This window comes from Camponotus vicinus, unplaced genomic scaffold (assembly GCF_025532165.1).
Source record: "Camponotus vicinus isolate PSW18456_S1 unplaced genomic scaffold, iyCamVici1.0 SCAF_9, whole genome shotgun sequence".
Lineage (NCBI taxonomy): Eukaryota > Metazoa > Arthropoda > Insecta > Hymenoptera > Formicidae > Camponotus > Camponotus vicinus.
Window position 1 is genome coordinate 4,140,114 of NW_028141981.1, and position 15,594 is coordinate 4,155,707.

The 15,594-nt window shown below is 32.5% G+C and overlaps 2 protein-coding genes across 6 annotated transcripts in view; one reads left to right on the forward strand and one right to left on the reverse strand.

Annotated features, from left to right (window-relative positions):
• Positions 1-15,594, forward strand: part of LOC145977491 (uncharacterized) — a 55,627-nt gene that overhangs the window by 23,236 nt on the left and 16,797 nt on the right. Inside the window, exon 3 of one of the 3 annotated variants that reach the window (XR_014440512.1) lies at positions 12,161-12,194. The exons of 1 other annotated variant lie outside the window; for it this stretch is intronic. Coding sequence is in view for 1 of the 2 variants with exons in the window: in XM_083109553.1 (XP_082965679.1) it covers positions 6,723-6,763 (41 nt within the window). In the remaining variant the exon portion in view is untranslated. Of the gene's footprint in view, positions 1-6,722; positions 7,569-12,160; positions 12,195-15,594 lie in introns of those variants that run through there. One more of the 3 variants, XM_083109553.1, reaches the window with a different exon arrangement.
• LOC145977489 (uncharacterized) overlaps positions 1-15,594 on the reverse strand; it is a 48,723-nt gene that overhangs the window by 17,698 nt on the left and 15,431 nt on the right. The gene's annotated exons all lie outside the window — the stretch shown is intronic.

The window sequence follows — 15,594 nt, forward strand, 5'->3', positions numbered from 1 at the left end:
CACACCTGGCAGCGAACGTGTCGAAGTGACGGTCCGATAATTTTACCTCACGTTTATCGAACATAACAACGTTTCAGTCACAACGTGCCTCAGTAACGATGCATAATCGTGTGCTTAAAAAAAGCACGTCTACGAGCGCCGCAAATACCTCATATCGATACCTTATATCGTTTTATCACATACTTCACAATAATAATTTCTTTATTTTCAGGAATAATGTTTACTTAATATATACAATTTTAATATTATATTTAAATATATATTAATATTTATTTAATATTTAATGTTTATTTAACAATATTTAAATATAATACAATTGGATATATTAAAGTGTATGTATTATAGATGTATTAAAGTAACATTAAACTTATTAGTTGACGATATCATTGAATTACTTGTGATAGATTATCGAGTTTTTCCAATACTTTTCAAGAAATGAAATAACGATAGTGGTGAATGAACATCGCGCAATTCGAATAATAATTCCGTGCCTTCTGGCCTACTTTAATATTTCGGGTAACATCGCTTCTTTCGCGTGTATAGCGAATAGAAACGCGTTGGAGATTGTCCAGGATTCAAGCTCGCTTTAGATTTGGCTACTTCGTTGCGACTTCAGTGAGCTATAATTCTCGACGATCGATACCTGATACGCGACCTCCGATGAAATTTCCGCCTAAAAATAATCCCTTCGTTGATCAAAATCGAGGTACCAAGCATTTGCATATATTGTTAATAATATCAATTTTAAACTAAAAAATGATTTCTAAATTAAAATTGTGAAAAAAAATTTTTCTCTTTTATTTTTGCTTATTACTTCTAGATTTTCTTAAAGTTTAGCAAGAATAAGAAAAATGAAATCTACCTATATAAGATGTATTTTTTCTAAGCTCTTCTTATCATAACAACAACCGGAAATTTATTCTAATAATGATAATTCGTTCATCGATTTTCAAGGATAATGATTTATACATGTAATGTGTAAATTATTATAAAAGTGTTATCAATAATATTTAAATCTTTTTATAATTATAAGATACTCCAATAAATTTTTTAATTAAAAAACAAAAAATCCGCGATTGGAGGAAAACAGAAAAGGATTATCTAGGGTATCTTGTATATCCCGTTTTATTACACGCAATGATGAGCAACAGAAAATAATCCGCAATTAATCGAGATTCATAATCATACAACAATTTGATGCACAGCATGTATTTTTTATGTCGATATCTAGCGCACGTTTTAAAGTATATAAATGCCATATTTTTTTGAATGATACAGAGAAGAAGAATAAATATTCTACAGAAAGATCTACAGAATATCAAACTATTTTTAATAGAATTAATTGCTCCTATTTCATAATATAATAAAATCCTTACAATAAAAAATACAACATTTATAATGTCTTAGAAAATTAAATCTTAATTATCCTCAAAAATCAATAAACGAATTATCATTTCGTGATAAGATCTGTCATGAATTTATTAAAAAAATAAGGCTTTTTGATTATCTTATACCTAATATTTCATGTTTCACTTGACTCCGTGGCAGACACGTAAATAGTTTTCACATCACGATCAAACGTTTAGGTTGATCGATTTCAAGGGGCGACCAACCAGTTGGCCGGAAGTTCTCGCAGGGTGCATTTTTGGCGGAAGTATTTGCTATACAGACATCCCAAATCGATTTACCTCTGAAGTTTGCACCTCATTTTTAGAATTTTGATATTATTCAAGAGGTTTTGGCTTTTTCTCCGAATATTAAGAACTTAATTTCTGAAACTCAGAAATTATCGGAATTCTCTATAAGTTCTAAAAAAAGTTTCAAAATAAGAGAGCAAGATGAAGAAATAACGAAAATATGAGGTGCCAACTTCACATTCTAATTATATAAATTGTTTAAAATACTTAACATAATATCTCAGAAAAACTAAATTGATATAAATTTAATTTACATATTGCCTTTTAATAATTCTTCCTTGTTTTTGAAAATATCTTCTGTTAGAATTTATTGTTTCGATGAGTGTTTATCATGTGTCTGTGTGCCATTATATAAAATAATATATTCACCCCCGTGTATATGCAGCTGCAGCAATGCAGGATTTCCGTGGGGAATGCAAGCAGAGGGATCACGACTTCACCTGAATTTATAGACTGTCACGAATATTTATTAGGAATTAGCTTTTTTAAAATTAGTAACTTATTTTCAAAATTACTCCGAATATTTTTAGAAAAAGTTTGACAATCATGTGATACGTAAAATCATGAAATTTTGCACATTTGCGATTATTATACGTAAAATCATGAAATTTTGCACATTTGCAATTATTACATTACTGTCAGTTTTCCATAATATCTTATACAGGGTGTATCTGAAATGATGCACTAAACTTTAGGAGCGTATTCTAAAGGTCAAAATAAGACTTTTTCGAGGGGTAAACCGCTGATCAAAATTATGTACACTAATGCCTACTAATGCCCAATTCCTGGGCATTACTGCTAAATTTTTAAAATTTAATAATTTAAATTTTAATAAATTTAAAATTATTATTTGGAAAAAAGACTTAATAATACTTTAATAACGTCCATAATACGCATTAATACTTCAATAAAACCTAATAATGCCCAAGTAATGCCCAAGCAATGCCCAGTAATGCCTCAAATTTGTACACCGCAATGCCCTCAGCGGTTTACCCCTCGGACTTTTTTTTCCTATGAACATGGGTTAGGTCCGCAAATGAACCCCCCTCCGAGCTATAATTCGAAAATGTGTAAAATTGACCAAACACCCGCAATGCAAATTTATTTATCTCTCAAGAGAGGGTGATAGGTAACGTCAAAACCAAGGTCCAAACCATGTTCATAAGAAAAAAAGTCTTATTTTGACCTCTAGAATACGCTCCTAAAGTTTAGTGCTTCATTTCAGATACAACCTGTATATATATTAATGATTTCAATCTCTTATATTTCCTATTTTTTCCGAAAATTTCAATTATCCTCGAAAAGATCGCATTAACCTTTTTCATAACAAGATTGATTTATTTTTAATTTATGAGAGAGAATCTGATTTTCATCAAAAAATATTTTTTTAATATTTCAATGTTGCTTTCAACCAAATTAAGGATGAAATTAATAGATACTAATATACAGGCAACAAATGGGAGGTTGAAATGTACGAATATTTTTACAGCGTTTTAATTTATAATCTCTTGTATTTTGCAGTGATTTCTTTTTCTTCTCGAGTAATAATCGTAGAAAAGGAAGCGCCGCCTATTACGAAAGGGCGTTTATAAGCCATCTCCGGCGTTGGAGCCCTTTGTCGTACCTTGTGAAATGAGAGAGATATGATAGAGAGAACATTTATTCGCGAATACTCTCCCGTTCCGCGTCGCGCGCAAGAACAGCAATAAAAGGAGAAGGTTCATTCCCCTAATTGAAACGCGCGCCGGTTTCGCTTCCGAGGTAACAGGTGGTGTCTATACATGCCACAATATTCGGTACAAGTTCAGAAAAAATCTTCCATTATGTCACTTTCCCTAAATTGACACTTGTATATATTATTGATCCAACAAATTTTTTATCTTATAAGAAAACCATCCTCTCGCTAATATATTTGCAAAACCATAAGATTGAGCAATGTTTCGTTGTTACAAGTATCGTATTACAAATATCTATGTTCATTCATGTTGTAAGTGATACAGAGCGATATTCAGAATGCACATGATGGAACGCGATATCACAATTGAAATGATGAGTAGTTCAAACTTAAGCCAAAGCTATTGTGTAATTTCGTGTTGCGTAATACTATAATTAAGCTGGTAATATCATCAACGAGATTTCTCGATTAATCATTTCACGATGTACAGTGCATAGGAATAATCTGGTTAAATGTCATATGCCGTATGAGGTGCGCAATTATATGATTCTATCTCGTACAGAGAAATTCTTCCATTACCGGCGATTGTCGAAGCGTAACGTTAACACGATAAAATTTGAATAAATTGTGAAAATTTAACGGAAAAAAATATAATTATTTCTAAATAGAAATAAATAGAAATAAGTATTTCAATGCAATCGCAGCAATGAATGAACACATATTTATTATGAAAAGAACTCTTATTTTGTTGGAAAAAATATTTGCTTATTATTATTTCTCTCGTGAGGCTATATTTAATATTATATTTATATAATTTCATAATCGATAAAAAAATATATACGTAATAATTTTGTTACATTTTTGAATTATAAACTTTGTCATTAGTTTAACGCTTTTCTTACGAGAAAATCAACTCTAAGTCGATTAAAACTGATAAAAGTGTATACGACGGTCCATGTATGCAAATGTGTGTGCGTATATATAAGTCCTACACAAAGCCTTCAATCAAAGCGCACGTTGCGCCTTTGACATATCCGTAATCACTGCCGTTGTACACGCTACCATGAACACCGTCGTTCATGGGCGTCGATTTGTTTTATCGATGGACAATGAGTTAGGAGCCGTCAGTGAACCCTGACCTTTGTCAAAATTCTATTTCACGCTCGGATGATACGTGCAGATCGCAAATTCGTATTTTTATTCGCCGGCGCTCACACATCGCGGTAAGATAATTATCGTTAATTGGGGTAAATGCAGCCATATAAATGGCCGCTATGTCGCTTTTTATTTCGAAATTAATGTAAATGAAAGTCTCAAAAATCTGCGAAAGGTGGAGTCGAGTTGTAGATTTCGACGTACTCGACGAATCTATTTTTACAAAACATATCTCTGATATTTTAAAATAGTTGAAATTGTTTGAAAGTTGCCTAACAATTGGTCGATTATAGAAGTATGTACGAGATGCAAACCATATTGTAAAATTATCGGGCATTCTTTCCTTCCAACTTTTATCTCTCAAGAGTCAAGTTCCTGGTTTGAATGTCGCTCAACTTTGAAGATTAGTAAAACGATTAGATTAGTAGTAAAAATACGAATATGAAACATTATTAGTCACTTATGTTATTTAAATCATGACTAAACGTAACTAATAAAACCGCAGTAATGTGATTGAATATGTAAAATTTAAAAAATAAATTATAAAAATTTTTATTTTTTATTTATCTAAGCTTTTTAAAGTATTACAAAAATATCTCTTTATATATATATATTACTTTATGTTGACAGAGTTTCTCTTGTAATTATATAACTTTTTAAAAATTAATTTAACACGATATTACAATGATATTCGGTGCAAACCTACGCAAAAAATAGATTTTCTAGCATGTGCCACTTTCGAAATATTGGAAAGCGTACGTTGACCGTGAAGATACATTTCCTTGCTCAATTTCAGGCGGAAAGTTATGTTGCTCCATGCATCGCAGCATATACACGACATGTTAATACACCTTTATTACTTCGTAAGACATTAACGTCAACTTCTTATACATTATTCCGCAAGAAAGTAAACATTGCCAACGAGAGATCCTCATCGCGCTCCTGTAATTACTGTAAAAGCTACGCGGTCGCTCCGATGAGATCGGGTTTACCGCCTCTATCTCTGCTTGAGCACTCGCGATTAAGCCGTCTTCTCTATTTACTTCATAAATTTAGATACTAAAAGCTTGTTTTACATTGAAACACGAAGCAATTATTAGGGATAACTAGCATTAGTCGTATTCCTTTAATTAATACAAAATAATTCTGAATTTTGATTACACAATTGCAATTTACGATCAATAAATTTCCGATCATACATTGCTAGGGGATAGAAACGTATAATATTAATATTAACATATTTAACATATTTATTTATATTAACACATTTTTAATGATCATCTATATAGATTATATGTTACAAACTTTTATTTTTTTTAAAACTCGCGAAGATAAAAAAAGAGACAGAATTAATATAACATATAAAAAAGAAAAAGATTTGTTGTTATTATGTTTATCATGATTAATTTCATTTATAGAGTTGATGAATTGCTATTACTGCTTGTTTAAATATTTGCGACCATTACGATATATATATACATCATATTGAATTTTGCTTATTTTGGCGAAAATTGCCGGGCGATATTATGACAATCTAATCGTAAGTTTTTAGCAATATACCAAGCGTCAATGAAGAAATAACAGACAGCTGTTATGTCATTATTTTTCCCCGAAATGACCTACATTTTTGTTTGTTCATGTCAACCGCTGGAATCAATATTTCGCTCAGAAAAATTTCACGTGTCGAATCCCTCGTAGATGAGTATAATAAAGGGGAGATACGCAGTCCGTTATAATAGATTCAATAAAAAAAAACCTATAAATTCATTCAATGAATAATAATAACGCACAGAGATGTTTATACGGAATACAATCGGTTATCGTTTAATGAACCGAGCAATTATTATTTCACGCATTTTGAAAGAGAATGATATATATGCTCAACCTACATTTATGGGAAAATAGAGATAGTACGATGACGATAAAATTAATAAAACGATTCTAATTATTTAAATAATACATCGATAATAGCATTGTAATTTATAAGGAGCTATAAAATCTTTCGAATTTAAAAGGAAAATTATAAAAGAAAATTATAGGCACATGTACACTATCATAAAAAAATTAAATTAATTCACCTCATATCTTGGAAAACATATTAGATATAATAAAATCATATATCCGCTGGTACAAAGATATTTTATCTGAAAAAAGTTACAAAGATTCCCCCATGTATTCTTTATTTTTACATCTAGAAAATACACAGATGGAAAATACAGGTAGATCCTTCCCGTGATTTCTTTTTCTCCTAATGTCCTCGGCGGTGTAATACGGTGTTATCGTCCCTCGGGACAATACGAGAGAGCGGCGAGCACTCTGAGTCATCGTCGTCGACTGCAAGGGAAAAAATCTACCGCGACCGCCACTGACGGCTCGTTACGGTCTCCCGTTCGTCGTTATACTCAGCGGGCGAGCGATCGATCGATAATGCTTTCTGGCCGTTTCTAGAATCCCGGCTTCGCGCGATAAAATCGTCTGTAGTCGTGCGCGATGCCGCGATGACGCACCATCAAAAACCGCAATTCGAGGTCAGGATCGCATCTCATCTAGCCGGAAATATATCGTTTATTATTTGACCGATCTCAGGTTAACCAGAATTGTCCATCGTTCATTTCAATTCAAACACAAACCAATCGTCCTTAAGATGAACACTATATATGTTATACTATCCAAAAGATGAAATCATGAAGAAACGAATAGATATATCTAGGTACAAGAAAAAGTTTGTGCACATAGAAGAAAAAATAAATTTAAAAAATCATATAGCAAGAAAAATGTTATGCTATTCAAAACATAAAATCATGAAGAAACGAATAGATATATCTAGGCGCAAAAAAAAGTTTGTGCACATAGAAGAAAAAATAAATTTTAAAAATCATATAGCAAGAAAAATGTCATGCTATTCAAAACATAAAATCATGAAGAAACGAATAGATATATCTAGGTGCGAGAAAAAGTTTGTGCATAGAAGAAAAAATAAATTTTAAAAATCATATAGCAAGAAAAATGTTATGCTATTCAAAACATAAAATCATGAAGAAACGAATAGATATATCTAGGTGCGAGAAAGTTTGTGCATAGAAGAAAAAATAAATTTTAAAAATAATATAATAGAAACTGCATTGATGTAATTTTAAATCACATGTATATATTTAAAAGTTAATCCAGGTGAATAAATTAAGTGAGAAATCAGACGGAAGATTGAGCGACTTTGTCTCCAATGCTATTTCTAACGCTGATATTTTATCTTCAATATATTAGTTATATATGTGTTATGTGGAATGTAGAAAATATTATTAAATGTATATTTATGTGCGCCAGTACTATCATATCATCAATTTATTATGTCTGTAGCTCTTGGATGCACTATATATTTTTGTAATAACATTTTTATGTTTTTTATATATGGTGAACAAACAAATATTATTATAAAAGAACCAACAGCACATAAAGATTGTTATTGCAATGGAATCAACAGCACATAAATTGTAATAGAAGAACCTGATATTTTTATTAAGCAAAGGAACGCTTCGCAGTTTTCAGAAATCGCTTATTATATCCAAGGTTGTGTCGGTCGTGTCTGACCGGAAATACTTCAGCTGCCTGGCGTCTCGACCCCAACGCTTCCCTCCGTGAGAACAATCGATGCGCGTTATGCGCACGCAGCTTAATTTTAGTAAATAATTTCGTGGAAGTATGTGTTGCATCAGTGAAACATAATAACATCTATTTAATCAAATTAAGTATTTACAAACGCGAGGAATACTATCTTCTTTAACGTTTAATTTTTGAAAGATTTTAAGCAGAAGAGGAGAGTTTTTAAATCCCGATAGATCAATTCAGTTTCTCTTACAGTTTGACTGAATATTTCATTACAAGGAAGAGCTTTCCTCCAGGTAGACTAAATAATAAAAAGACATCCTCTCAGGAATTTCCATGAAAGAAAGAAAATATAAACATTTTACCTTCTTATATGATGCAACAGCTTTTAGAGCAGACATGTTACATAAATAACGAGTTAATTTAAGTCGTATATAAAATAAATCTATACAAATTGTATTTATCTTAATAATATACCATAAAATAAAAAATTTATTATTTTTAATATTTAAAGAGAAACGAAAGGGGTGTACAATATTACAATTAAAAATCGACAAATCATAGGATTTTATTAGATAATGTCTTTCGCAAACTAATAATTTTATTGAAGAAAGTTCATTTTCTGTTTTATGATTCGACAAATTTTAATTCAAAAGTATAAGTCGATATCGATTTTTCCAGCGTAATCCTAAACTGTATCGGATACGTCGCGGGAATCTTCTTTTTTCTATGATATAATAAAATCTCTTATGGAAAGAGCGGATTTGCATTTCGTGACAACATGCAAACTTTATTCCGTCATACGACGGATCGCGGAAGATTGAAAATGTCGTCGCGTTTCGCCGGGAAATAATTTGTCGTAGGCGCGGTGCGGTGCGGTGGCCCCGTTTCCGTGCTTTACGAGAAGAAATAAAAGGTCGCACGACCGGCGGAGGCTGCTGTTAGATCGATAAAATGAATAGAAACCGATCTTCCTCTCGCGATGACGGGCGCCGGAATGGATAAACATGCATAGGGTAAACGACAAGATGATGCATAATTCGATCGCGCTCTTGAAACATGACGTAACATGCCGTGTAATGCTGTGTAATGCACACCAGAATTGTGCCTTAAAGTACGTAACGTACCGTAAAAATTACCACCACGATCGTTAATTCCATTTCACTATTATTTAAATTTTTACAAGTATTCAACAAATAAATATATGCTACTTTGTAAACATTAAGCTTGTTATAAATTTAATTAAAAATTGCAAGATTAAAAATTTATGTGACATTAACAATTAACTGGGTCCTTTTACAGTGTAAAGTATATCTCTATTATGATTCAATTATTTATTTTAAATTATATTTTTATCAAATAGGTAAATTAACTTTGCTGTAGCGGCTTTTCAAATCAAGAAAGAAAAAGTTGAAAATAGTTTAAAAAGTGTCTCTTATATAAATTTGTTATGCGTTTTACGGTACATTTCGTGAATAAGCAACAGATTTTCGCGGCGCACATGAAATTGAAATATCATGTAACATTTAACGGCATGTGGCACAAAACCGCGAGCTCTTGACATCGAGCGACCGGATATCATGGAACGTGCGGATTTCCGTTTCGAGAGCCGCAAACTTTTTTCATATTTTTTTTCTCACCTCTCGACCATACGCGTAACATCGTTATTATTTGCCGATCGACAAGCGACCGCGGATGCGATGCTAATGAGAAAAGATGTTTCTTTACACAAGATGTAATTGGCGTAACGCTTTTCTTATGGTTGCATCGACGTAGCTTAAATCTAATGAGATATCAATGTATTGTTGGAAAAGTTTTAGAATTATTATTTGCAAGAGATGTTAACTTTTTGTACACTACTCGGTTTTCCAGCCATTTCCTTTAACGACACACACGCAATTACTATAGTGAAGCAAAAAAATTGCACAAAATAAGAGAAAGAGAGAGAGAGAGAGAGAGAGAGAGAGAGAGAGATAGTTATCCTGAATTGAAGTGCATCGTGGCGTCATTCCCTATTCCACGATTAATCCACTCGATTTAATTGAAGGCCTCGCATTTATTTACTCTGTGCTAAATTCACTCGATTTACTTTAAGCAACCGACTATGTTTAATCTAGAATTCAAGATTTCTTTGATTCTTTTTTGGAATAGACTGGGAAAGATTTTGCAGGTCAATGTAAAAGGTCCACTAATTCTTTTCCAATGTGACAAATAAAATTAAAGAACATATATGCAAATCTCATGTTATATAAAAACCAATCTTTTTCTGCTTATTTGAAAAGTCAAAAAGAGAGAGACACATTATTTAATACGCATATTATATTCTCAATAATAACTCGTTGCAGGAATCTGTTTGAAATATTCTGTACAATTATTTTCACGTTGCATTTCACAAGCACATTAAATTATACATATCTCTCTTTAAATTTTTTTGCAAATAAAAAATACTGAAACTTCATGCATGACGGGACGTTGCATCGCACGTGTATTTTCTAATTTTATTATTTGCTATTAAATGTATATAAAATGTCCTCGCGTCGTTTCGTCGCATCGTTGGCGGCGCCGCGTCGCGACACAGCCGTCGAAAAGGTCAGGAAAGCGAGGCCCAATTAATTTTCAATTGCGATCCGGTCGTATAATTCAGCCCTTCTATTTCCGTCGGTCACGCGACGCTACACTTGACGCACGATCGGCTTAGCTCCTGCATCATCGCGAGAGACACCGGTCGAGCGAGAGGAGGAACCTTTCTCTCGCTCCTTCCTTTGACGATTCCCGATAGAATCGGATGGAGAATTACATAACTTCGTCGTACGACATCACGTAAATAGATTAAGTGCGCGACAATGTGCATAAATCTGACACGTGTGCAACACGAATTGTGTGATACATTATATAGCATGATTTGGTTGAAAATATATTAAGGCAGGAATAATTTATAGCTAGAGTCTAATCAAAGCTTCAATTAATATAAAAAAATAAACACAAATGTAGCATTACCCATGAAATTCAATACAGCATTAATCAATACATTATTAATGTTTCAATATAATAAAGTTTTTGTTGCATAAATTTTATTTGTTTCATATCGATGCCATCAAAATATTCTTTTACGTATGTTTATGATATCGATGGATGAATTAATAACTTGTAAATAAAAGTTATTTAAAATGTTATTGTAAAACAAAATTTATGTATTGAAATGTAAATTTTAACATCTTTTATTTCACTGCTTTACAATCGACAATGTATATACTGTTATATAGATCATGTTGGACTTGTGTTTCGAGTTGATATTGACAATGAAGCCTAGTGAAGGTTCACGCTAAAAAGGTTGTGGTTTTATGCACTGTACATACATTTGATACAATATAATGTTCGTTATAAAGCGTGCTCTAGCTATTTTTTATAAGAAAGAAGGAGAGAAAAGAGATGAAAAATAGATGAATAAAAATTTCCGAGTGCGCGTAACGTACATGTACGACTCGCCTTTTTAGAGAGAAAGAAAATGGAGATGCAGGAAAAAAATGTACTAAATAATTGAAATAATAAAATTGAGTTTATTAAAGAAGAATATGACATAATTACGTTATCGGTACGCAATATAACGCAAATGTAAAGAGAAAAAGATGCTTGTAAGCATCAATAATCGTAAAAATAAATAAAGTAAATAAAAATAAAAACACATTCATCAGGATAAGTAAATAGACGAGAATAGACATTTACATGCAGGGTAGATGGATATATATATGAAAAAATTTATTAAATACATCGGGATAACTCAGCTCCAAATGAAATTTCTGAATTCAGCGACGTGACATTCCTTCGAATTAAACTCCCGCAAATCTCTCCGTGATATGTGCATAGACAGAGTCGTGTCTTCCTGCAGCGCAGGACTGCAAAAGGACGAGTGTTCAATTCGCTTCCAAGAGCGTGCACGCGGAGAAGAACCGGTCCACCGTGTCGCGGAAGTTGTTCTCTCTTTTTCTCTCTTCCACTCCCTCTCTTTCTCTCTCTCTTTCCCTTTCTTTCTCAGGTTGCTTCGCGACTTCGAGTCTAATGCGTATCGGCAAGACAGGAGGATGAGAGGAAAGGCGGTATGATTGTGCCGACGTATATAACTTTGTGAAGAAAGACTTTGTAAACCTTCAACCCTTCTCGGTGTACATTTAGCTAATTATGACCTGATTCGAAGTTCCATTTGCTTCAAATGAAAATAAAACAGGAGTGTATATAAAAAAATTACAATATATATAATATATTAATTATGATAATTTAATATTCTCTTTTTTTGAATTCTCTCTTGAATTAAAATTTCTAAGAATAATTCTCGGGGGGTTTCTCGCAGACAGATTCCAAGTTTCTTCGTTTACCGTAACGATGCGTTATCTCACAGTATGCTCGATTGGAGCGCGCAACAAGAGGGGAAGAGACTATTGGCAATTTCATTCAGTGATTAATTCGGAGTTTTCGAGTCGTCGAGTTTGTAGCCGGCAAAAAAGAGGAGAATCCGTCTCATTGACTCTTTAGGGAATGACGTAATCGCACGGTGCGAATTTAAAAGCGACGCCGCCGACGAGAAACGCGACAGCTCGACGCGACGACGGTTAAAAAAAAAATAAAAAGGATATATGTATAGGTAACCGTTTCTAAAAGCACTTCTCCCCGGACGTGTTTTTGTGCGGTCGATGTTTCTGACACAGAGGAGGCTCGAATTACGTTAGATACGCGATTCCCCATAAATTTGACTGCTTAAATATTTGAACATCTGAGTGCAGCGTGATATATACAAGTGGGAAAGTTCGCGGGGATGGATATCGAGCTCGACACCCATGGATAAGACCCGCTATACTGAAGTGAAATATCCGCGTTTTGTATCGACATCGTATCCATATCGACAAGTGTATCGACATATTTATACATCGCGTTCGCTATCAATTTCCGAATTAATACTTTTGATGAAAAAAAATTTAAGAATCGAAATTTACCGAAAAAAGTGCAAACGTCAAAGGAATAAAAAATTATGTTTATTTATTAAAATAAATTTCATCGATAAAAATCTAGAATATACATAGATATCTTTATATCTGCCAAAGATTTGTCACAGAATTATTTCAAAGTTCATTGTTCTTAGAGACAGAGGTCAATAAAAACCGAAAAATGTATCGACAAATGTATACATCGCGTTCGCTATCAATTTCCGAATTAATACTTTTGATGAAAAAAAATCTAAGAATCGAAATTTACCGAGAAAAGTGGAAACGTCAAAGTAGAATAAAAAATTAGGTTTATTTATTAAAATAAATTTCATCGATAAAAATCTAGAATATATATAGATATCTTTATATCTGCCGAAGATTTCTGTCATAGAATTATTTCAAAGTTCATTGTTCTTAGAGACAGAGATCAATAAAAATCGAAAATGTACCGACAAATTTATACATCGCGTTCGCCATCAATTTCCGAATTAATACTTTTGATGAAAAAAAATTTAAGAATCGAAATTTACCGAGAAAAGTGCAAACGTCAAAGGAATAAAAAATTATGTTTATTTATTAAAATAAATTTCATCGATAAAAATCTAGAATATACATAGATATCTTTATATCTGCCAAAGATTTGTCACAGAATTATTTCAAAGTTCATTGTTTTTAGAGACAGAGGTCAATAAAAACCGAAAAATGTATCGACAAACTTATACATCGCGTTCGCTATCAATTTTCGAATTAATACTTTTGATGAAAAAAAATCTAAGAATCGAAATTTACCGAGAAAAGTGCAAACGTCAAAGTAGAATAGAAAATTATGTTTATTTATTAAAATAAATTTCATCGATAAAAATCTAGAACATATATAGATATCTTTATATCTGCCGAAGATTTCTGTCATAGAATTATTTCAAAGTTCATTGTTCTTAGAGACAGAGATCAATAAAAATCGAAAATGTACCGACAAATTTATACATCGCGTTCGCCATCAATTTCCGAATTAATACTTTTGATGAAAAAAAATTTAAGAATCGAAATTTACCGAGAAAAGTGCAAACGTCAAAGGAATAAAAAATTATGTTTATTTATTAAAATAAATTTCATCGATAAAAATCTAGAATATACATAGATATCTTTATATCTGCCAAAGATTTGTCACAGAATTATTTCAAAGTTCATTGTTTTTAGAGACAGAGGTCAATAAAAACCGAAAAATGTATCGACAAACTTATACATCGCGTTCGCTATCAATTTTCGAATTAATACTTTTGATGAAAAAAAATCTAAGAATCGAAATTTACCGAGAAAAGTGCAAACGTCAAAGTAGAATAGAAAATTATGTTTATTTATTAAAATAAATTTCATCGATAAAAAATCTAGAATATATATAAATATCTTTATATCTGCCAAAGATTTCTGTCACAGAATCATTTCAAAGTTCATTGTTCTTGAGACAGAGATCGATAAAAACCGAAAAATATAGTGTACAGATAAAAACTGTGTATACATAAAAATTTCACGAGAGAAAATAATTTATACACACACATATACATATATTATAGAGAGAGCTTACTCGCATGTTATTGTGTTAATAATATACGCTCGCTCTCTGACGCGGCGAAATTTCGTCAGAATGGTCGTTTGCATTAATCGCCGCCGCATGAAAGAGTAACTGTAAAAACAAGCGTAAAACACGAGACCACGTGCGACGCATTTATGTTGATCGTAAGCCACGTGCAGTCGCTTTAGCGCGGAAGTAACAGAGAACCTCCCTACTAGTGGCCAGCAGCTACATATACAACATTTCGAGTGGGTGCGGCGGCTCAATTAATGCGCACGGAACAATGGGAGGACTTGTTCATTCAGCGATATCGAGAGAGAGAATGGATATCGATACGCAAGCTCGCCCATTCGACCCTCGTACTTATATTAGCCCGGTATCGAAACAGGAACTAGTCTCTCCGTCTTGCTGTTCCGAATCCAATTTCTTATTTCTGCGTCCGAGAGAGGGAAGCCACATCGGTCGAAAATTATTTGCTTTGACATGTTTATAACGAAGAAAACGAGCTCCATAAATTATTGTCTGTAAGTCGTACAACATGAAACGGCGATGGCGTATGGCAATTTTATGTTCACGCTTTCGCGTATTTTCCCATTATGACGTAGATAAATATCGAGGTCGCTTCCGCACACTTCGTCACTAGCACGGAACGCATTTAATAAATGACTTTGATGAATTTAGCATCCTACTTTTAATAAACTAAGTTTTCAATTCACAGAAAATGAGATGTATTTATAACATGTATTTCGTAATGATTTCGTTCGTAGTTAAAAGCTATAAAGAAATATATTTTGAGAAAATAATCATCAAACCTTAAAATGAAAAATTATTTTAATTATTTGTAGTAGTTTTCCTTTTGCTTATATACCCGATTTAAAAATTACAGTATATTTGCAGCTGACACAAAAACTGCCAGTAAAA